Genomic DNA, 23304 nt, shown 5'->3' on the forward strand with positions numbered 1-23304 from the left:
GTTGCTGTTTCGATCTATAGTCTATTGTCCTTTGATTCTTGCTACTATATGTTATTTCTTGTACTTCGATTATCTTATTTATTTATGGTAGCTACTGCTTCCTTTTTTCAGACTACTCTATCTCGACTTATTCGCTTTCTTTAGTTTCATGTGCATTTTGCGTTGAACTGCTTGTGCTTATCTAACTTTTCTCGTTGTGTTTTCTTTTGAGCCGAGGGTCTTTTGAAAACAGCCTCCCTATCTTCCGAGATAAGGGGAAGGTCTGCGTACACTTTACCCTCCCCAGGCCCTACATTGTGGGATTTCACTGGGTATGTTGTTGTTGTATAAGATAAATGTTGAATTCTTTTGACTTAAAAGCGTGGGACACAACTTGAAGGATATTATTATCAAAAGGATGAACTTAGCTCTCGCGAAAAAGTTCTTTACCTTGAGAGACAAAAATTAAGGGTCAACACAAAATTGCAAATAAATCTTTGTGATGTTTTGGGCTTGGGTAATCACATTTTTGGACTACTTTCTCTTGTGCAGTCATTTTTTTGCGCGGATTGTCCTTTAAGGGCACTGGATCTTAATTTTTGTCCCTTAAATTGGTGGTCTTTAATTTTTTGGCTTCACTTAAAAAAGTGATCGAAAATATCCTGAGGTTTCGGATTCGAATCCCCACTCAGGTAAAAATTAAAAAAAAAACGTTAAGCCATTTTTTTATCTACAAATTTGGCTAATAGTGAAAATCATTATTTCTTCCGATCTTTATGGAATGATTTAAGCCCCACGCCTAGAGTGTTTAGCCGTAGTGTGTTGTTTAAGAAGATCTTTTCCGGTGGCAAGGCAAAGGTTGGATTCGCTAGGCAGAGTTTAAGGTAGAGTCTCATGCAAACTCTGCCTTATGGGTAGAGTTGCTACCTTAAGGAAAACTTTGCCTTATAAGGTAGAGTTTTTTTGCAAATTCTGTCTTGCGAATTCAAACTTTACGTTGTGATTATTTTTAATTTTTAATTGAGCGGGAGTTCGAACTAGAAACTCAAAGATTTTTAGGTGAATGACAAATATTAAAGACCATCCCCGAATAAGAACGATCGTGCAAATTGTTGCAGCTTAACTTTGGCCCGTCCATTTGATTCTTGATATTGGGCCCGTGGCCCCATGTCGAGATATATTAACCTCAAATGGTTCCTTCCTGAAGCTCCAAAAGGAGAATTAGGAAACTTTCTCATAGGAGATCAGAGCATTTGTCTTGGATCAGCCCATCAGATTTGATGAATTTGTAGAATAAAATGATAATTTATATAAAATTGACTGATACTATGACAAATACTAGACAAGATAGATATTTTATGGGAGAAATTGTTATTAAAATGACAATTTATATAAAAGAAATAGAAACGATCAATTCTTTTTAAAATTAAAATTCTTAAAGATGTCGATGAAATTTGTATGAATGCTTATCCCTATTTGTCATGGATGCCACTAGTAGAGATAGTCAGGTAGATATGGAATTTTTGGCAAAATACATCAAATCCACCCCAATCTATACCTGAAAAGTTGAGTTCACACTCCTATTATTCGGGTGACCTATTACACACCTGAACATTTAAAAAATGAATTTAATACCACCTTGATACACATATAACCAGTTGCATAAAGGGAAGTGTGATACACTCGCTGCCACATCAGCGACACGTCAACGCCACATTGGATATCTTTTAAATTTTTATGTTATTTTCCTTTTATTTATTCATTTGATTTTCTATTGTTAATTATATTTACACTAATTAATTTCTAATTAACCATAAAATCCTCCCATAATTACATCTTCTCAATCATTAAACCATCTCACCACCCCATTTCACTAGAACCACCATATCCGCCACCACTCCCACCACCAATTTCACCACAACCATATCCGCCACCACCAAATTTTCCACCACCAATTTTACCACCACCATATCCGCCACTACCACCACTATATCCATCACTATTGTCAAACCTACCATTAAACCCACCGCCACAAAATAAAAAAATTAACCACCCACAACCAAATCAACATTCAAGGCCCGCCAACCAAATCCACCACCGAATTTACAAAATCATTATTGATGATTTTTAACAATGTAATATTAAGAACAGGTTAAAGTGAGAGAGAAAAATAAAAGAAATTGAAGATTGATCGGAAAAAAATTCCGGTCAAGATCTGTTACACTATTTCCATATGATGACACTGAAGATTCTTGTCCTACAAACCTTAGAGGAAGAATAATCCAAATCAGAATTCAAGAATCTTATTAGGAAAAAAAAACGAAAAGACAAATTTTAAAAATAGAAGTGCAATTGAAAGAAAAAAAAAAGTCTTTGCTCTCAAATCAAAATCAAATTACAGTGTAATTGGTAGTGAACAGTGACGAAGAGGAATTGGTGGTGAACGGTGAAGAAGAGGAATTGGTCGTGGTATTTTGATTTTGGTGGTGGTAGGTTTAGTGGTGGCTATTGAAATCAGTGGAGGTGGTGGATATTGAAATCTGGTTCTAGTGTTGGTGGTGGTTTGGGAGTGATAGCAGTGTTGGTGGTGATGATATATATGGTGAAGAAGGTGGAGGGGGGAGGGGGCGGCGGGGTGGTGGGCAAATTTAGAAAAAGAAGGGTTTGGGGCTGGGGCTGGGGGTGGCGTGAGGGTGAGGGGGGGGGGGGGGGGCTGCTCATGTTAAAAGAAGAAGAAGAAGAAGAAGAAGAAGAAGAAGAAGTGGTGATGATATATATGGTAAAGAAGGTGGAGGGGGCGGCGGGGTGGTGGGCAAATTTAGAAAAAGAAGGGTTTGGGGCTAGGGGTGGGGGTGGCGTGAGGGTGAGGGGGGGGGGGGCTCATGTTAAAAGAAGAAGAAGAAGAAGAAGAAGAAGAAGAAGAAGAAGGAGGAGGAGGAGGAGGGGAGCGGGTAGTGGTGGGGTGTGTGGTTGAGAGTTTACAGTGAAGAAGAAAGGGAGGGTTGGCGCGGGGGGTTATAAAAACATATTTTTTTTAATTAAAAAAAGAAAATAATAATAAAAAATTAATTAAAACGCGCCTCTTTTTTAATTATTTTTATAATTTGTGCCACATTAGCTTAGGGCGGTAATAAATTCAGTTTTTAGATGTTCAGGTGTGTAGCAGCTCACCTGTACAGTTGGAGTGTGAACTCGACTTTTCAGGTATAGTTTGGATGAATTTGATGTATTTTGCCGGCAGAATTTTTAGTTTGTGAGTGCTTGTCCCTATTACTGTTACATGCACTTTATGCATGCACCAACATTATAAGGTCTGACATTTGGTTTTTACATCAAATTTATTACTCGCTTCGTCTCAAAAAAATTATCTTAATTTAATTTGGCACGAAATTTAAGAAATAAAAGAAGATTTTTGAAATGTGTGGTCCAAAATAAATCTTAGATATTTGTGTAGTCGTAAATCATCTCATAAAGTTAAATTGTTTCTAAATATAAAAATGTACCAATTTTTTTGGAACAAACAAATAAGAAAAGTAACATAATCTTTTGAAATGGAGGGAGTACTACTCTGACTATAATTATTATTATTAATAATAATAGTAATAATAATAGTATAATAATAATAATATATTCTCAATTCACCTGCACCACTTAAAATAGAACAGTTTTGGACAAAAGATTTCTTGCGTGCAATTACACCTGTTTTAAGTCAAGAGGATTGAGCTGACCTGTCAAAATATTACATGTCCCCACCTACTAGAATTTTCTTTCTAGAAATACTTCCCCGTTAAGATAAGTCTATCGACCTCAAGGGATTGGCTAACCAAACGTCACTTCGCTAGAGTTGGCTAGACTTTTGTCATGGTATGTTTGTGACCCCACCGTCAAGGAACTTAATTTCCAATGTACTAAAAGTTTATCCAAAAATGGGTAATAAACATAAATGGTCACTAATCTATCATTTTTTTTATTCTATCCAAGTCACGTGATTTTATTTTGTCTCACAAAAATTACAACACTCACAATAACATATATATTTATAATAGAGACTAGACGGAATATGCTTGTGTTGCGCACGGGCCCAACACTTTAGATTATAGTGCATTTATGTGTATGTAGTTGTCTTTAAATAGTGATATTATATATATATATATATATATATATATTATGTTCAAAACACGATTAATATAACATTGTAGTTTCTGCTCCGTATTTAAAACTTTTTTTACTTTTTTTTTATAATATTGGTTGGTGTTTTTATAATTTGACTAATTTACCTTATTCATTATTTGATCTCCATTTAATATTTTTTTTTACGACATTAATCTCTTTTCACATTTATTAGAATAAGAATAAAAATAAAAAAATAATTAAATTCTATCTTATTTTAAAATATAAATATTTTAAGTATACTTATTTTAGTAAATATAACAAATAAATGACATGGCGGAATAACAAATACAATAGTTTAATATCTAGATTAGATCTCAGGCTAATATAAAAAAGAAAAAAATTGTATGGTTTGACTACTTAACCTTTTGAAGAAAAGCAATTTCATTAGCTCCCATTAATGGATTGATATGCACATGGTAATGAATCCATCATTATTGACTTAATGAGATACTTTGGAAATTACATGAATATTGGTTGATTTTTTAATATGTGGTGCACTTTTTTTTTTATATTATTAATTTGCACTATTTTTATGCATACACACACACACACACACACACATATATATATATATATATACTATGTTCATAACACGATTAATATTGTAGTTTATACTCCGTATCTAAAACTTTATTATATTAGTGTTTACTACGAATACAAAGTCTGCACTTTTTTTTTTTTACATTATTTTTTTTTAATATGGGGTTCACTTTTTTTTTTTTTTGATATTGCTTGATTTTGTTAATATGGGATCCATTTTTTTTAAGCGTGAGTTTAGAGATGGTGGGTTCCACTTTTTTTTGTTAATACGGCAAAGACTCAAATATGCCCCTGAACTATACGAAATTGCACACATTTGCCCGTCGTTAAAAGGTTGGTGCAAAGATGACCCTAACGTTTTTTTTTTGTCATACATGCCCTTGAGTTAACGGAAAATATTGGAGGGCATATTTGTTCAATTCGCATAGTATATGGACATATTTGAGCCTTTGAAATTCCTGAATATTATGGCACAAAATATCATTGCATTCCAAAACTTAAAAAACATTTGTAATTACAATCCATCCACCATTGTATTACATCAAAATTATACAACTAAAAGAGCAAATGCAATTACAAACATCTTTTAAAGACTGTTTTCACAACAAGAGCATCATTTTCCCTTTTCAAACGATTTTTTTTACTAATGATAATACCATTTTTATTTTTCAATTTATTGTTCTTTCTGGATATTTTTTGTCTTCTCAGTCCCAATATCTACACAATAATGGATGCAACAATTACCGCAATAAAACATAAACATAAAAAAGGAGATAACTTATATTAGACTTATGACATATGAAAAAATGTCTCCCGCGATGCTCAAAATTTTGATAATAATAATAGAAAGAGTATCACATCTTAAGCATTTATACAATTTCTTACATAACATTTAATGTGGTTTGACTCTTTCGTGAATTTCACGCATAACCGAAATTTAGTAGAATTATTTGAAGCTCATAAGTGAGATGGAGTGCAGTAACTCCACGTCCACTCCATATCCACAAACCCTTCCATAGCTATTTGAAGAACTTGAAGCTTCCGACATTTCATAAACAAGTGAAAGAATAAGAGAGAAAAGTGAGGGGTTGTACGATAAGTGTGGAGTTTCAAAATGCAGTTGCAATAAATTATTGGCTAGCATAAAGTGCACTACGAAAAAATCTGAGAACTATTTGTGCCGTAATATTCAGGAATTTCAAAGGCTCAAATATGCCCTTAATGTTTGCGAAACTGAACAAATATGCCCTCCAATATTTTCCATTAACTTAAGGGCATGTATGGCAAAAAAAAACGTTAGGGGCATCTTTGCACCAACCTTTTAACGACGGGCAAATGTGTGCAATTTCGTATAGTTCGGGGGCATATTTGAGCCTTTGTCGTTTTTAATATTGCTTGATGTTGTTTAGTATGGGGTCCACCCTTTATGTGGTGCACTTTTTTTTTGGGACATTATTAGTTTGCACTATTTTTATGCATATAATATATATACATATACTATGTTCAAAACACGATTAATATAACATTGTAGTTTGTGCTCCGTATCTAAAACTTTATTATATTAGTGTTTGCTACGAATACAAAGTCTGCACTATTTTTTTTAACATTGTATATTTTTTTAATATGAGGTTCACATTTTTTTTATATTGCTTGATTTTGTTAATATGGGGTCCACTTTTTTTCCCATGAGTTTGGAGATGGTGAGTTCCACTTTTTTTCTTCCTTTTTTTTTATTGCTCGGTGTTATTTAGTATGGGGTCCACCCTTTTTTTTTTAAGGGACAACGGACGACGAAGCATGGGTCTAAACCCATGCTTTATATAGTTTTTTATTTTTTATATTTTTTATATTGCATGGTGTTGTTTAGTATGGAGCCCACCCTTTTAGACATTATTAGTTTGCACTATTTTTATGCATATAATATATATATATATATACTATGTTCAAAACACTATTAATATAACATTGTAGTTTGTGCTCCGTATCTAAAACTTTATTATATTAGCGTTTGCTACGAATACAAAGTATGCACTTTTTTTTTTGACATTGCTTTTTTTTTTTAATATGGGATTCACTTTTTTTTTTATATTGCTTGATTTTGTCAATATGGAATACTATGTACAAAATACGATTAATATAACATTGTAGTTTGTGCTTCGTATCTAAAACTTTATACGAATACAAAGTATGCACTTTTTTTTTGACATTGCTTTTTTTTTTAATATGGGATTCACTTTTTTTTTATATTGCTTGATTTTATTAATATGGGGTCCACTTTTTTTTTCCCGTAAGTTTGGAGATGGGGGGTTCCACTTTTTTTTTTTTTTTTTAATATTGGTTGGTGTTTTTTTTTTAATATTGGTTGGTATTTTTTTTTTAATATTGATTGGTATTTAATATGAGGACCACACTTTTTTTTTTAATGCATTAACGGACGACGAAGCATGGGTTAAGACCCATGCTTCTATATAGTAGCAATAGCAAAACCGGAACATTAATTTACAAATGAGTTTCTTGAGGACAAACGAAAAGTTGTAGAAATTCAGATTAGCTCAGTCATTTTATTCTACAATAAATAAACATCAAATTAACAGTAAAATAAAAAAGGAAACTATACGTGTCATTACTACTCTACACGTGGAAGTATTTCAGTATAATAAATTGTTATGTGCTACTACAAAAAGTCAAAAGGGACAACACAAATGAAAAGTAAATAGACCAACCAGAATAAATTATATGTGCAACCAATGGGAAACCACAAGTTGGAGCAGGACGGACGACGATCCTATGACGACGAAAAAGTGTCAAACCCACCTTTCTATATAGTAGTAAGTAAAGTCACAGTAAAATATAACATCCTGATGCACTGACATATTCTTTTTAATTTAAATCTTCACATAAGCATATCCTATGTTTTAACATATTTTTTAATCTAATGAAGGATCGACCCTATAGGCTATAAAATCAGAATTTATCATGTAATACATAAATATTTTTTTTAAAGTCCGACTTCACAAAATAGTTGCTGGTTTAATAATAAAGTCCACACAGCAAACCAGTCTAAATTGTATTTATTTATTTATTAAAAAAGTTAAAGTTATTATAGTTCTAGATTTGAACATTAAGTTTTTTCCTCAAAATATTAACATCTTGTCATGTTTATACGGTATATTAAAAGTTAATATATTATATGCATATTTGGTAGTCTCGCAGACTTGTAAGCTATTTTTGTGAGGCTTCAAGAACATGTCATTGATCTGTCAAATTATTGATAAGCATGCTGTTATTTTATTTTTAAAAGAAAGACTACTTCCATCACAAAAATAATTAAGCCCGTTTGGCCATAAATATAAAAAAAAAATTCACTTTTTTTGAAAATTTTGAAGTTAGAGTTGTGTTTGGTCATAATTTTTTAAATTGTTAGTGAAATGTAGTGTAAAAAAGTGAAAAAAGTGAAAAAATTTTGAAAAACAATTTTTTCTTGTTTTTAGTGGGCGTTTGGCCATAAAAATTATTCACTTTTTTCTGGAATTTTTTTTCACTTTTTTTTACTTTTAGCGTTTGGTCATAAAAATTATTCACTTTTTTCGGAGTTGTATTCCGGAATACTGAAAACAAGAAAAACTTGTTTTTCAAAAATTTTCAACTTTTTTCACTTTTTTACACTACATTTCACCAAAAATTACAATTTCAAAAACTATGGCCAAACACAACTCCAACTTCAAAAATTCCAAAAAAAGTGAAAAAGTTTTTGGTATTTATGGCCAAACGGGCCTTTAATATTTCGAAATACAACTCCGGAAAAAAGTGAATAATTTTTATGGCCAAACGCCCGCTAAGACTCTGTCCCCTCCACCCCTCTCTAATTGATGGTGATTACGACAGAAATTATATTAAGCTATTAGGAGTTGCATTTTATCGTCAACTCAACACTGTTATAACTTTTGATTTATTTGACAACTTATTATTTTAAAACAAATTGCTAGCAATATGTTTCTTCAATATGAGTCACCTTAAACAACACACATAATCCTATTATATTTCGTACAATATTAAAACAAGAAGCTTCATCTATCATTAGTTAATATTTTAATTTGTGATATGATCGTAAGTGCGCGTAACAAAAAGGTGTGACACTGCGAATAATTCGTTATTTTTTATACGGAAAATCATTAATTTTAGTTAAACATTCATAGTAAATGAACGAACGGACAAAAAAGGAACACTACAACAAAATATACTTTTAGCGGTAATTAATTTGCGGCAATAACTTAATTGCCGCTAATTATATTCTAAAATCAATTATTACCGGCAATATCAAACTTTAGCTCTAACAATAAATGTCGCTAAAGGCTCTAGCAACCTTGGATCTAATGACATTAACCAATTGATGGTAAATATTTTTGTGGCAATAACTATTGCTACTAAAAAAAAATATTGCCACTAAAAATCTCTTTTGGTGTAGTGATAGAAAATCAAATGTTAAAATCATCAATGACATAACGAATATGAACATTGTTTTCCTTGATCACCAATTTCCCTTGGTTGATTGCAAACATCTGGTTGCACATATTCTGTGATTTATTGGACTTGGCATATTTGTTGAACCTCTTCTTCTCATTTTATCAAACTCTTAGATCGGTTTTTTGTCCGTCGCAAAACTATAAACATGCGGACAATTGACTTAAATATTTCTATTAAGTTGCAAATTGCAATACACGATAATTGCTATTATTGTTTCAACGCGATAGGATGATCTTTCCTTAGAAGTCATTTATCATGTAAGTTAATATTACCAATTTTTTAAATAATAATAATAATAATTAATCATTATTATTATTAAGCTTTTCAAAAGAAGTATGTTGGGCAAGAGAAATCAATTGTGAAGTGCAATTCTTATACTTTGATGGTTTCTACCTTCTACCATGATTCACTATTTTTCTTTATTGAAAACAATAAATCCTTTGAAGAAGGCCATTTCTTGAAAATCCTACGTCATAGGTTTATTCCACCAGCTGGAAAATTAAAAATTTCTCTCCTCTCCTTTTCTATATTCTTTTTGGTTAAGAGGAAAGTGAGTGAAAAGGAATTTTTATAGTAACTTTATAATCTTTTTTTTCCACATTTATTAGACAAGATACAAGGCACAAAGGAAATCAGATTTCTTCATTTCCTTGCACTGTATTCCAAAACAAAACTTGAGAATCTTTTTGCTTGTCATTGTAAACAGCTATCTATAACTATTATTTAGATAATTTGATATTATTTTTTTTGTTTTAAGATAAAAAAAAAAAAAAAAAGTCAAAGCAAGGCAATGCCCCAGAACGTTGCAAGAAAAAAAAAAATATTTAAAAAGAAAAAGACAGAAGAACAAACAAAGGAACAAAGTCATCATTGATAACACAATAATTACGTAGAACGTATTTTTAAATTATAATAATACCTTGTTTTCTATGATAACAACCCACCACTACCACTTTATTTATCCCATTTTCTTTTTCTATATTTTAAAATTCTACTCATCAATAATAAGGAGGAATCCCAATCAGTCATCCATTATTAATCACCTTTTGATCAGATAAGACCACTTAGCCTCAGTCCTTTATTCTTTTGGTTCTCTCTCTTTCATCTTTCATGTAAGAAAATAATGTTAACGTGTTTTTTGTCTTGATTTCTTGGCTTCTAATCCATGTGATCTCTGATTATTTTCAACTTGGGGGTTATTTTTTTGTGTTTATATTGATGACTTTGACTCATTAGTGATGAATTTGGGGTTCCTGGTTTAAAAGATTTGGAAAGATTCTAATTTGGGGTTCTTTATTTGATAATTGGATCAAAGTTTTGAGCTTTAATTGTTCTCAATATTGGTTCACAAAGGTCTATTTTTTGTTCTCTTATTCCTATTGCTATGCTATAGTATGAAGTTTTGCTCTGTTGTTATTCATTGATCAGTTTTAGTGCAAAGTTTCTAGCTTTATATCAGTTTGAGACAAAAGATTATGGCTTTTGTCCATACTGATTTGTTTGAGTGGTATTGGCATGTGATGGGAAGGTTCATATTGTCATAATTGGACACTGATTCACGGTTGCTGTAATTGGAATTTATGCTGAACATTCTTGCAATGAAATCTTTTAGGTCTTTGCAAAGTTAATATCTTTTTTCTTATAAAAAAAAAAATAAGTTAATATCTTTTTGATGCTTTGGTTTTTTTCAGTTTCATCTGACTAGGGGATAGATGGGGTCCGAAGGGCCTTCACCTGTGATCGTTCACGTGACTGGTTTCAAGAAATTTCATGGAGTTGCTGAAAATCCCACAGAAACCATTGTAAGTAATCTTAAAGATTATATGAAGAAAAGGGGTATGCCCAAAGGGCTGATCCTTGGGAGTTGCAGCATCCTTGATACTGCCGGCCAGGGGGCTCTTGTTCCCTTGTACCAGACGTTGCAAGCTGCTTTAAGCGGTGGTGGTGACTCGGAGTCATCTAATTCCAGGAGACTTATTTGGGTCAGTTGCTCACTTGGCTTCTTTTTACCTTTCATGCTCAACTTTGTTCTGCTGTCTAAATGAGGAAAAAGATAGATTTTTGTTAATTTTAGTTAGAAAATGGTCATATGGCGGGTAATTCTGTTGGACCATAATATGACATAAAGATGGAAATTCTTCTTTCCGGAAACTGACAGAACCATTTTGTGTCACGACATAGTATCATCACCTTCTTCTTTAATTTGGATTCGGTTAGGATATATCTCGGAAATGTCATACTTCTATCTCTGTCGTATTTGATATGGAAGTTTGGGATCTTAGTTCATTATTGATCTTCTATGAATGCTACACGCTACTGCTTTCGTATTTGTGGAAGCATCCATTTGCTGACAAAATAGTTGTTAACTAGTAATTTTTTAATCCAAGAAATTTGACGCATGCTATGATGTGTAGGTGGCACCGTATGTGTACTTTAATCTCTTGGGCTTTTCTGAAATGAAATTTGAATCCTGTTCTGGGCCCAATCCCGAAATTGTGTACTTAAATATGCTGCTAGAAGATTGTATTTGAGCTGACAATAATCTTTTTGTTGTTTTCTCTTTCATAATCTTTGCATCTGGTTGATGCTGTTAATGAAATTTCTACCTCATCTGAAATTATGCTGCTAGAAGAACTCACAAATTTACCTTAAAAGATGGGTCTGTTTCATAGACGTAAGAAAGTCATTAAATCAGTTATAACATCAGATTTGTATTCAGATATTAAGAGAGGAAAAAGGGAGGGATAAAGGTAGGAGTTGTCCATTTGCTTACAACAAAATGATCAAATTCTTTCTTCATGCTTTTATCTTTCATACTTGTGGGTGGAAATTTTGTCCATTTTTCATTGAAATTGCCAAGTGTAACTCATATCTGTATAGAGATTACCACTAAACCTTTGATAGTTCCACGATTTAGAATTCAGAGCACATAACATAGTTTTGTGGAAAATCATTCCATGTTGACATGAGGTAATGAAGTTTATGGTGTCCAAGTGGCCTGAGAATATTATGATTATGCTCCAGAGTCTTTTGCAAGTTCTCTGGCGCAGTCAAATCATGTGCTGAGTATTTTGATGCCCAATGTTCGTACTTCATATACCAAGAATAAATCTAATTGTTGGTAATTTGTATCCAGTTACACTTTGGAGTTAATAGCGGTGCCACGATGTTTGCCATAGAGAATCAGGCTGTCAATGAAGCTACTTTCCGTTGTCCAGATGAGTTGGGATGGAAGCCTCAGGTCAGTTAAAAGACCTTCAGTTTTTGTTGGTCCTCTTTCAGATTGTTCAGTTCATCAACTGAACTCAAGATTTTTGTCCTGTTACTTGCAGAAAGTCCCTATTGTTCCTGCAGATGGGCCCATTTCGCGAAAACGAGAGGTATTATGATCTTTTTGCATCTGTCTCTCATTATTTGTCTAGAATGATTATTAAATTTAATGTTTGTCTTGTTGCCCAACTTAGATCTCAACCAAATATGGTTGTTACAGATATGACATTGTTAAGCGTCAGTTCATACTTAATTGAATTTTATACTCCATCTTCTTAATCAGTAAAAGCAAAGTGAGTTTGCTTTAACACGTCTTTGAATTTTCTACTCCATTTTTTGAGTTAACACTCTGTCTTGGTTTCCAAAAGAGAAGTAGGAGGGCAAGGCTAGAGAAATTTATTGGCTTACTTCCTGTGGATGAAGTATTAATGATGAACTTCCACTTGTTTGGGAAGTAAAAGTGATGTATTTCCTCTTTTGACTGTAGTTTTGAAGGGATACCAATGCTTCCGCTTTTGCTTCCTACTAGGGAAATGACCCTTATAAATCATGATCTAAATGAGAGTTTAGTTCAGGAGATAAAAGTGGCTGGTTAATAGGTATAGGTAATGGCAGATAGGTAAATACACTTCTGGTAATCTATGTTGGAAATAGACACAGAGCACTGGTCTTTATGTTGAGTATTTATATAAAGTCGACCCAAATATAGCATAAAAGATGTGGATAATTTATATTATCGCTTGAACTGGCTTGGAATTGAGGAGAGGTGTTGCTGCTGTGGTCTCAGTTTCCTTCTTCCTTCCCTCAAAAAGTTTGATAGCCTTTTCTTAGGACAGTAATGTTTCTTCTCTTAAAAAAAAAGGTAAGACCTTTGAAGGAAGAATAAAATGAGCATGAGGCAAATGAGTAAATAATATGGTTATGTGTTCAATTAATTGCAGTTTGTCTCCTTGATTTAGGTTATGGTTATGTAAGTATAGCCAGGTGCTATTATTTTGTGAATGTTCTCCCTATCTTTTACTTTCCGTTTCTCCTGGGGAAAAGGGAAGAGAGAGAGAGAGAGTTTTTTTTTTTTTTTTTTTGTCGTCATTACATAAGGCACCGATTCTACGTGCATTTTGTGGTGTTTGATATTGGAACTAAGATATCTTGGATTTTCGTCTGTTGATGCCTTCCTGCAGCAATCAATGACGTTATGATTTAGTTCTGCTGTTGGGTAACTGATCCCTGTAAGAGAAGTAGTTCGATCTGCAAATTGATTAGCCTTCAAAACTTAGGATGTAAAAAAGACATTATACTTAAGTAACACTTAAAAGATCTTTTATTTATGGTTAGGATCAACTTAAGAGGGTGTGCCATTAAGTGACCTATCATTTATGGTTTGGATCCACATAGCAGAGGTGCCATTGCCTCTCAAACTTCAGCAGATGTATGTCAATCTAGAGAAGTTATACTAACAACAAAAGAATTCAGTAATGATTTTCGAGAACCCTTTGCATTTTGCTCATTAGGCACCCAAAGTAAGAGATCTAAACAGTTGCTTTTTGAGTATCTCTTCTGCCTTAAAATTTTAAAAAATACTAGTTCTTCAAAAGGTTGCGCAGTATTAATTAAGCTTTCATCAGCCTGATCCAAAAACAAAAAAGCTGTTACTCAAAGGTGATGTCACTTTCTCGCACATATCCCCATAATTTTTCCATATTCCAATGACTATAGAATTCCCAGGGAATTCATTAGGCAAATGATTCCGATAAAAAATGTTTGTTCTTGCATATCCCTACTGTTTATCCAAATTTATCCCGCTGATACATATAATTGAGAAGAATATGTTGCGTGATTCATACACAACATCTCTTACCTTTATCAAGGGTTTGACCAATTGATATGTTTCAACAAATAATTGATTTCAATTTCTTGGTCTGTATCTTCAATTTTTGGGAACTTATAAAGTTCTTCGGTCAAACCGGCAAACCAGTAACCTGCCCAACTCGTGTACTTTCTGTGCGCGTAGTTTGTGCAGTTCACAGGGATTTATAGAGTGTTTGGTTCTTGGGAGAGTTGACTTAAATTTTGCATGAAAGTCTAAATTAGTTTTCTTCCAAATATCTAAATTAACTATAACAAAAGCACCAAACTACAAGCATATCCACCACTTCTTGGGAAGATGTGTTTATGCACTTTGTTCTGCACGGAGAAGATTTAGTCCCATGTCCTAGCAAAAAGCATTTTATTGTCCTGTTTATCTGCATTTTCTTAGAGAAACTCTTGATTGGCTTCCTGGCTAGAAATCCTCCTGGTAACATTAGAGTTGGTTCTACAAAAGTTTTGTTTCCTTATAGGAGCAGGACTAGCACGATGCGCTGTTGTTTATTTCCTTGTTTGGACTTTCAAATGCTTAAATGTTCCTTTATCTTATCTTTACACGCCCGAGCATTTCCTTTTGAGGGGTATTGATTCTTCATTTCATGATATACAATCTACATCCAATTACTCCTTTTAAAATTCCAAGCTGTAAATTCCTTAGAGATTTTTATCCTTTTTTTAGTGGGAAGATATTCTAGTTTTTCAAGGAGCATGACTTAGTGAATTGTTACCAGGGCCAATATATAACATGGCTTCTAACTTATTTCACTTCTGCCTACATATTTCTAACACTAATTTCTCCTCTTGCCTATAACTGGCCCTTGATATCTTTCCATTTCCGTACCTTTATCTGGTTTAAGTGATCCTTGTATTATCAGTTCTTTCAATTTTCACAATCTGCCTAAGATCGGATGCCTAGGTTTCTCCACTTCTTCATTTTTTTCTTTTGATAAATAAAATTTATGTTGAATCTTGGACCAAGTGGTAATAGCCTTGTTTAATAGATGTCCAAACAGGTAGTTTTAGAAAATGGGAAAGAGCATACTGTGGAAATTTTTTACAGTAGGAAGATCACATTGATTCCTTCTGAACATTTAGTTTCTGGAGTGGGCAGTTGTCACTAGCATCTAATTTTTCTGCAGATCACATAGACTTACTGGAAATAGCTGCTTCCTGTAACTTTTAATCCAGGAACAATTTATTTTGTTTGTTTTTGCCACTTCTCTTATACTGTGTTCGTCCTTTGTCTAGACTTCTCTTCCGGTGGAGGAAATGACCAAGGTATTGGCAAAGAGGGGATATGAAGTAATGAACTCTGATGATGCAGGCCGGTTTGTCTGCAATTATGTATACTACCATTCCTTGCGCTTTGCAGAGCAGAATGGAATCAGATCGCTATTCGTACACGTGCCCCTCTTCCTAACCATAGACGAGGAGACACAGATGCAATTTGCTGCTGATTTGCTGGAGCTACTCGCCTCTTTACACTAGTCTTCCACGTGTCTCCTGAAGTGTATTTGCCTTGTTATTTATGATGTGTATGCAGAAGAAGGTTGATCTGGATATAAATGTAATGCTTTAATAAACGGTGAACTTTTTAAATGAATGGCAAATGCATATGGTATTTACACTTATCTTTCTGTACATTCTTTGGGTGTTATGCTCATTTGGAGATGTTTCATGCTAATGTAAAAGCAAACTTGCAGCTTTCTGCATTTCCTTTTCAAAGTAGTGGACATGATAGGAAGTTGGCCTTCAATTTATGTTCTTGTAGTAGTGTCTTTTGGCCTTCAATTGATGTTCTTGTAGTGGTGTCTTCTGTTCTTGTAACAAAAGTCAAAACTTGTTGAACTTGAAGTTTTGCTTATGGGGCAAGTGGGATCAAAAGTTCAAGACCAATCACCCTCCAAGGCCATCCTTGTGAATCAGCCGAACTAATCGGTGGTGTGGTCTTAACAAACAAAATGCTTTTAAATTGATGTTTCTAAATAGTTGGAGAAAGAGTTGTTAGTTGTCAATTAAAGGAAAAAGAGAGGATTACAACTCGCACACACTAATAGTTTTGCATAGAATAGCAAAACAAAATTATTCTATACGAATAGTTTAGGCTTAGATGCGGGAAGTGCGACTGAAGTGGTTCAGACATGTGAAGAGGAGATGCTTGGATGCCTCAGTGAGAAGGTGTGTGAAGTTGATTATGGACAGTTTTAGGAGATGTAAAGGTAGACTAAAGAAGTACTGGGAAGAGGTGATTGGACAGGACATGGCAGTTCCATGACCATATATAGGCGGTTTTCGAGAGTATAAATTAAAGTAGAAGGTTACTAGGTAGTTAATATTGTCCCACTTATCCTTCCATGTCGTAGTATTACTCTTGTAGTTTCTTGCTCGTCGATTTCGGTGACTACTTGTTATTTCTTGTCCTTTGGCTATTATATTACTTTGTTTCCATGGTTTGTTTGTTATTCCTTTTTCGTCCTGCTTTGAATTGCTTGTTCTTATGTCGAGGGTCTATCGGAAATAACCTCTCTACCAAGGTAGAGATAAGGTTAGCGTACATTTTACCCTCCTCAAACCTCACTTTGTGGAATTTCACTAGGTATGTTGTTGTGAATAGTTTAGGTTTTTATGTGAAAGAAAGCAAAATAGAAGAATTCATCATATATTAAGCACACGACCTTCAAAGAAATTATTTTAAAAAAAAAGACACATTTGCAGTTAATATTGAAAAGAGAGTGATACTACTACTATTGTAGTTGATTGGTTTAATACCTAGATGGACCCTTAAACTTGGCATGTTTTGTAAGATAGGCATATAAACTTACAAGGTGACCAGATAGACACTTAAACTTACTCAAAGTGTATTTTTCAAGTTTTCCAGTTATTTTGAAAACAAAAACTATATTTTTCAAACACTCACAATTTTCATGGCCAAACAAGCCCTAAATATATCACAATTTTTTTTTTTTTTAAAATGCAAAAATAAGGCAATCGCATATACATGAGACTATAAATGTGCACTTAAACCAATAAATACTCGCTAATCGCAATTTTGCAGCTTTCAATTAACTCGGTTTTTTTTTTACACTTGAATAATTAAAAAACAATAACTTTAACCAATAAAAATCTTTAAAAAAAGAAATTTCAAATTAAAAAAATTCTTTTTTTTAAGGATTTTCTTCTCGGCTTTACAGTTTTCTTAATTTGAAATTTCTTTTACACTTGAAATACTGAACTTAGAAATTTCTTAATTTGAAATTTCTTTTTTTAAGGATTTTTATTGGTTAAAGTTATTGTTTTTTAATTATTCAAGTGTAAAAAAAAAAAACCCGAGTTAATTGAAAGCTGCAAAATTGCGATTAGCGAGTATTTATTGGTTTAAGTGCACATTTATAGTCTCATGTATATGCGTTTGCCTTATTTTTGCATTTTAAAAAAAATATTTTGTGATATATTTAGGGCTTGTTTGGCCATGAAAATTGTGAGTGTTTGAAAAATATAGTTTTTGTTTTCAAAATAACTGGAAAACTTGAAAAATACACTTTGAGTAAGTTTAAGTGTCTATCTGGTCACCTTGTAAGTTTATATGCCTATCTTACAAAACATGTCAAGTTTAAGGGTCTATCTGGGTATTAAGCCTAGTTGATTTGGTGTAGGTTCCCTCGTGGCTCGTGGCTCGTGCACCGGCCACTAAATTTTTTAGCATGCCATCTTTAAAGTGAAAAAGTTGTACATTTTTTAACTTATGTGCTATGTATATGTGTTTCTGTAGTTGGAAAGAGATGAAGTAGCTTGCAGCCCCACTCCACAGCCGCCTTCCTCCATTTGCTATGTTGGGACCTCCCAATTTTCCATTTATAGTGCCGCTCCCATTATTCCCATATTATTTTATACTCTAATCATTGAATGTTCTTTAATTAGTGAACATTCTAGCCCTTCTTCTCGCCCTCCTATGTAAAGAAGAAAAAACTCCAAGAAAGTAAAAAGGTTGTTGTGGGTTGGTGGGGGCGGGGGGCATGGAGGGTAGAGGTTTCAAACTTATATAAGCCAATATTTTTACATCATTGCATATACATATACCGAAAGACTCTGGGTTACTCTTATATCCACTCAATCTTCACATGTGAGTGAAAGGGAAAGCTTTGTGCAGCCTCTGCTTGGTTCGGTGATTTTGAGTAACTAACCTCAAGGAGAAAAAGTAACTAACCTCAATAATTGTGGTGAGATGAATGAAATTTCTCTGCACTTTGATTAAAGGTGTGAGTTCGAGCTTGTAAATAAAAAGAATTTGATAGGGAGCATTTTCTCCTATAACTAGCCTTATGTGGTGGGATTTAGATTTATTGAGGCTCTAAAGCTAATATCAAGCATGGGGTGAGAAACAAGAAAAAAATGTAGGCTAACTAATTAGAATCAATAGTATTTGCCTGCATGTTACCCAAAGAGAAAAGCTGTTGAGCGTCTTTTACTCCACGGATTTTTAGTTATAGACTTGTAGGGATCTCTCGAGTTAACCTACACAAACCTACGTGCACGGTTAACCTACCTGCTACTACAACTAGTACTAAATTTAGCAACATCATGAGAAAATGCAAAACGTAAGAGGGATGCCAAGCCTATTTTAGTAGAACCTTCGGTATCGTTTGTTAGAAGTACGCGCTAACTATAAAGAATTTGTATATTATTAGTGTAATTTAATATGACGTAGCAGGTAACTTACTTTATTTTTCAGGTTACTGATATTACTTTTCATGGATGAGTGTCTGTTTATTTTTAATGTGACCTAAAAACGTAACGAACTTACTCTTTAACGAGCTTATGAAACTACAGATCAGTAGTACTTCTATTGAGACACTAGCTATGAAATGTCTACACCGTAAAATTGTTCGGTCACTCTGAATTCTAACAAGGAAATTAGTTTCCTGTATTTCAGTTGTTGATCACTTGCTTTTTGTTTAACTCATTACACATTTCGTTCCTTCCTAAAGATCTTGTTGGCATGTGGTGAATGACAGGTGTGTGGTTAAGCTACTTCTTAAAGTTTTAAAGTGACAAACTTCTTGATTCCTTTCATAGACATAACATGGTCTAAACTCTAAAGTTTGGTCTTTTACCTCACCAAGCTATTTTAATCAGGAAAACTACTACTACTATTGATTTGACAGAAAAATATCAACTTTAACAGTCAAATGAAAATAGCAGTCAAAAACATCCACGTTTAAGGACTTGAGAGACATAAAATACTATATTTACTTGTTTAACTTATATACATTGACAGTGTAACAAATAAGCTGTCTTATTTTCCAAGTTAGTGTATAGAAAGTAATTAAATACATAATTACTTTAATGGGCATAGCAAATAATGCGTATACATATGATGAGGCTTCTAAAATTCTAATAATCTACGGTTACTCTCACCCAAAGTTGTTCTATAGTCACTGTAGGTTACCTAAAACCATTGGTTAGAATGCACGAATAGTTAAAAATTCCTCACATTGTCGGTGTATATGAGTTAAATTTAAAAGGAAAAGAAGATATTCTAAAACTGATAAAGCATTATACCATGGTTTAAAGGATATTTATATCATTAACAAAGGGATACATGCTTACACTTTAGTTTTTAGTCCCCCTGCAACAATATTAGTGCAACTAAAACTTGAATACATATTAGTATCTTTTCTATGCAACCATAATACATCTTTTACAACTTTCTATTCTTAGCAAATCTATAATCAGCACTGATCAATATCATTACTTGGCAATGACTGAGGTGTTCCCTCCAACAAGCAAAAAACTGGTGGAATTGTAAGAGTCCTAAGAGCTCCATAAGCATTCCAACAAAATGGTTCCAAGATTTTCTGTCCTTGAGCTGGATATAACTCCACATCCAAAAATGTCAAGTTTGTGCAAGGGACATTGTTACTACAAGCCAAATGCATTGGTGGACTTCTCACATCATAAGTCCCTTTTATGTTTGAATAAATCACATCAGAAATGTACACTGCTGAAGTCTGATTTGCGCAGCTTCTTTTGTCGCAGTAATATTGATCTAAAATTATCGGATTTCGGACACTTTCCATTCTAATGTTGTTGAAATTAACCTTGGACACTGTCCCAAATCCTCCTTGCCAGGTCTTGATCCTAACACCATTGTTTGAATACTTAATAGTTGAATCTGCAACTGTAATGTTGGACACACATGCCCGGGAATTGCGAAAGCCCAAGCTGCCAATGCTGAAAATTATGCAAAGACAGTCTTTATTTTCAAGATTTGGAAAAGGGGAAAAGTAAAAGAGACAGAGTAGACATCTTGTTATGGGCTTAAAGGTGTTGTTCTTTTTTTCATATAGTGGTAGGGTATACCACTTTCATTCTGGCGGTTTTGTTAGTTAATGTGCCATTTTTAAGGTTATATTTGTGGTGCAAATTTGTTTGCTCACTTTTGACATAAAAAGATGGTGCAATATTCAGAGTTGCAGTATTTGAATATACCTTATTCCATGACTTGGACCACAGGTCATGTTCCTTATATCAACATTGTAACAACCAGCACCAATTGAAATACAGTCATCACCTATAAGATAAATTTTTAGTGCTTAAAATAAAAACAGAATAAGCAGAACCCTATCTCACTTACTTTCCAAGAATTTTATATTTTTACCATTGGAGATTATTGAATTTCTTATTGTGACGTCATTGGTGTTTTCTATATGAATTCCATCAGTATTGGGGCTTTGAGGGGGTGCTTTTATGTAAAGTGAGTCAAGGTGGACATCGCGGCAACTGTCAAATCTGAAATGGAACAGCGGGCTGTTCTTGATTTTAAGCCCTTGCACTGTCAAATTTGAGCTCATGAAGAACTTCATAGCCTGTAAAATTAAACATACTTTTTTATGGCATGGCCCTGAAAGATATATACTCTGTACTAGTTTTTTTTCGTCTAAAGGAACAAAATAATGTGTTTTTGAACTTACCACAGGGCTGTCACAAGGACCAGGTGGAGTTGTTCCATTTATTCCCTGTTGCATTGAAGTTTTTACATTAGAATGGAAGTTTGCTTCTAAAATAAATGTGCGTTCAACTCTTATAATTGGAAAAATGGGATCAAGAAAATTACTTTATGAGGTTTACAGGGGAGGTTCCACCATTTTTCTCCTTTACCATCTATGATTCCACCACCTTGCATTGACATCCCATTAATCCTGTAAAAGACTAACCATTGTTTCTTACTGACATTTTTTGGCCATGAATCAGGTCCATCTGGTGGCATAATGGTTCCTTCGATCTACACCATCAAGCGTTTGTCACTTCACCAACTATCGACGAACGTCACAAGTACTCGAAGAAATTGAAATAGTTAGTCACATTACCTGAAAAACTAGTCCACTTTTACAAGGACCAGTGAATATTGTGGATTGAATCATGAAGGAATAGTGATTTGGAACTAGTAAAATAGCTGAATCAACTTGACAAGCAGCATCCCAAGCCATCTTAAACGCTTGTGTGTCGTCGGTCACACCATCACCAACAGCCCCATAAGACAACACATTGAAAATGGCATTGTCAATCTTTGGAGCACCCTCAGGTGCAGGGGAAGGTGGCAGAGATATTTGTGACAATGCACGAAAATGCGACATTTTAGGGTAATCATAAAGCCTACCGTGAACTGAACAGACATAGGAAAGCAAGAAAATAGAAAAAACCGAGAAGCAAAGTCTAGTGAATTCCATAATTTGTGTCTAGCTAGTATTAGCTTGTTAACTGAAAACAAAGAATTTATAGAACCGAAAAAGGAAGTGAAGTAACACAATTGGCTACTTGTTTTACTAGACCCCTTGGTTAATGCTATAGAAGAATAATGTCAATTTCACTAGGCTGAAAAGATCACGCTTTATTGATCAGTAATTCAAAGAGCCATACTCAAAGTTCATGAGTAGGTTTTCTTGGCATTATCGGTAGGTTTTTCAGAAGGTGAAGGATATAAGGCAAGGTACCCACGTTATGGGAAGTCAAACAAAGAACAAAAATGAAGTTGTTTGTGTGACCACCACCAAGAAAGAGCACTTGTAAACAAGTTGGAAGACTATGCAAGTAGTTCAGTTTGCTGCTGCTGCTGATGAGTATGTATGTTACTCACAACTTCTCTATGTGATCTACCTTTATACTAAGTGATTCTTGGTGGAAGAATGGTTCTATTGCATGGTCGGCATTAGTTTAATCATATCAAAACCGACCTATTCCATTTGCAGAATGGTTTTTCTGGCTGAGGATAAAAGAAGTGTGTCCCTTGAACTAATAAGAGTTTAAAAATTCACATTATCAGTTCACCTTAAAAAAAAAAAAAAAAAAAAAAAAGAGCTCACCCAAAAGATAACTACAATCTACATATAACTTGTACATAAAAAGTTACTGTATTTACTAACCCGGAAGATAAGACCGGTTACTTGCTATGTGTTAAAATACACTAATAGCGTAAATTCTTGACGTTGTCAAAATGTCAATGTCAATGTATATAAGTTAAATCCGAACAAGAAAAGAGAAGGGTAATGGGAGCCGGTGTTTGGAGGGGGGTGGGTATGAGATAATCATAATAGTGAAAATCTAAAGAAGCCCACGTTTTCATCCCATTACTTGCCACTTACTTTAGTCCCAAAACTGGTGAGACTGCCCAATAGCCAATTCCTATTTCAGTTATTCTGATGGAATTACATGCTATGGTTAAAAATCTGCCTCAGAAAATGCTTCTTTTAGTGGACATAAGAAAAGGATTACATTTGCATTGGTGGGTAGATTTCACATTTGTGTGCTCGATCACACTAACTGAAAAATGACTAATGACTTATCAAAATTTTCATATATAGTGCTATCTTTAGATTATGCACCTAATTGATGAGCTCGAACATGCGCCAATATGAGTGAGTCTTGTTTTTACATGTGTTAAGATTTAAAAGGCAC

General features: G+C 33.7%; 2 protein-coding genes across 4 annotated transcripts; one reads left to right on the forward strand and one right to left on the reverse strand.

The window, feature by feature from the left end:
* Positions 1–10168: 10168 nt before the first annotated feature.
* LOC132598491 (uncharacterized) lies at positions 10169–15983 on the forward strand. 2 transcript variants are annotated; one of them, XM_060311402.1, is made up of 5 exons: positions 10169–10328; positions 10908–11198; positions 12353–12457; positions 12549–12596; positions 15601–15983. In XM_060311402.1, the coding sequence occupies exons 2-5, from the start codon at positions 10929–10931 to the stop codon at positions 15838–15840; spliced, it is 663 nt and encodes a 220-aa protein (XP_060167385.1). In that variant the 5' UTR covers positions 10169–10328; positions 10908–10928; the 3' UTR covers positions 15841–15983. The 2 variants fall into 2 exon arrangements, with proteins under 2 accessions (XP_060167385.1, XP_060167386.1); XM_060311403.1 differs by lacking the exon at positions 10169–10328 and adding an exon at positions 10412–10569.
* Positions 15984–19917: 3934 nt separating this feature from the next.
* LOC132598489 (polygalacturonase At1g48100-like) lies at positions 19918–23304 on the reverse strand. Of its 2 annotated transcripts, XM_060311401.1 has the most exons (6): positions 21720–23300; positions 21467–21634; positions 21324–21368; positions 21011–21218; positions 20842–20923; positions 19918–20583 (listed from the first exon to the last, which is right to left on the reverse strand). In XM_060311401.1, the coding sequence occupies exons 1-6, from the start codon at positions 22077–22079 to the stop codon at positions 20082–20084; spliced, it is 1365 nt and encodes a 454-aa protein (XP_060167384.1). In that variant the 5' UTR covers positions 22080–23300; the 3' UTR covers positions 19918–20081. The 2 variants fall into 2 exon arrangements, with proteins under 2 accessions (XP_060167384.1, XP_060167383.1); XM_060311400.1 differs by having other exon boundaries at positions 21011–21368; positions 21720–23304.

This window comes from Lycium barbarum, chromosome 6 (assembly GCF_019175385.1).
Source record: "Lycium barbarum isolate Lr01 chromosome 6, ASM1917538v2, whole genome shotgun sequence".
NCBI classification, from domain to species: Eukaryota; Viridiplantae; Streptophyta; class Magnoliopsida; order Solanales; family Solanaceae; genus Lycium; species Lycium barbarum.

Bases quoted from the DNA above. Each gene is read 5' to 3' on its own strand.
- LOC132598491 (XM_060311402.1), top strand. From the start codon at position 10,929: ATGGGGTCCGAAGGGCCTTCACCTGTGATCGTTCACGTGACTGGTTTC. The intron at 12,458-12,548 runs GTCAGTTAAAAG...TGTTACTTGCAG, and splicing joins AGTTGGGATGGAAGCCTCAG to AAAGTCCCTATTGTTCCTGC. The intron at 12,597-15,600 runs GTATTATGATCT...TCCTTTGTCTAG, and splicing joins CCATTTCGCGAAAACGAGAG to ACTTCTCTTCCGGTGGAGGA.
- LOC132598489 (XM_060311400.1), bottom strand. From the start codon at position 22,079: ATGGAATTCACTAGACTTTGCTTCTCGGTTTTTTCTATTTTCTTGCTT. The intron at 20,924-21,010 runs GTAAAAATATAA...TTTATCTTATAG, and splicing joins AAATTCAATAATCTCCAATG to GTGATGACTGTATTTCAATT. The intron at 20,584-20,841 runs GTATATTCAAAT...CATAATTTTCAG, and splicing joins GGTCCAAGTCATGGAATAAG to CATTGGCAGCTTGGGCTTTC.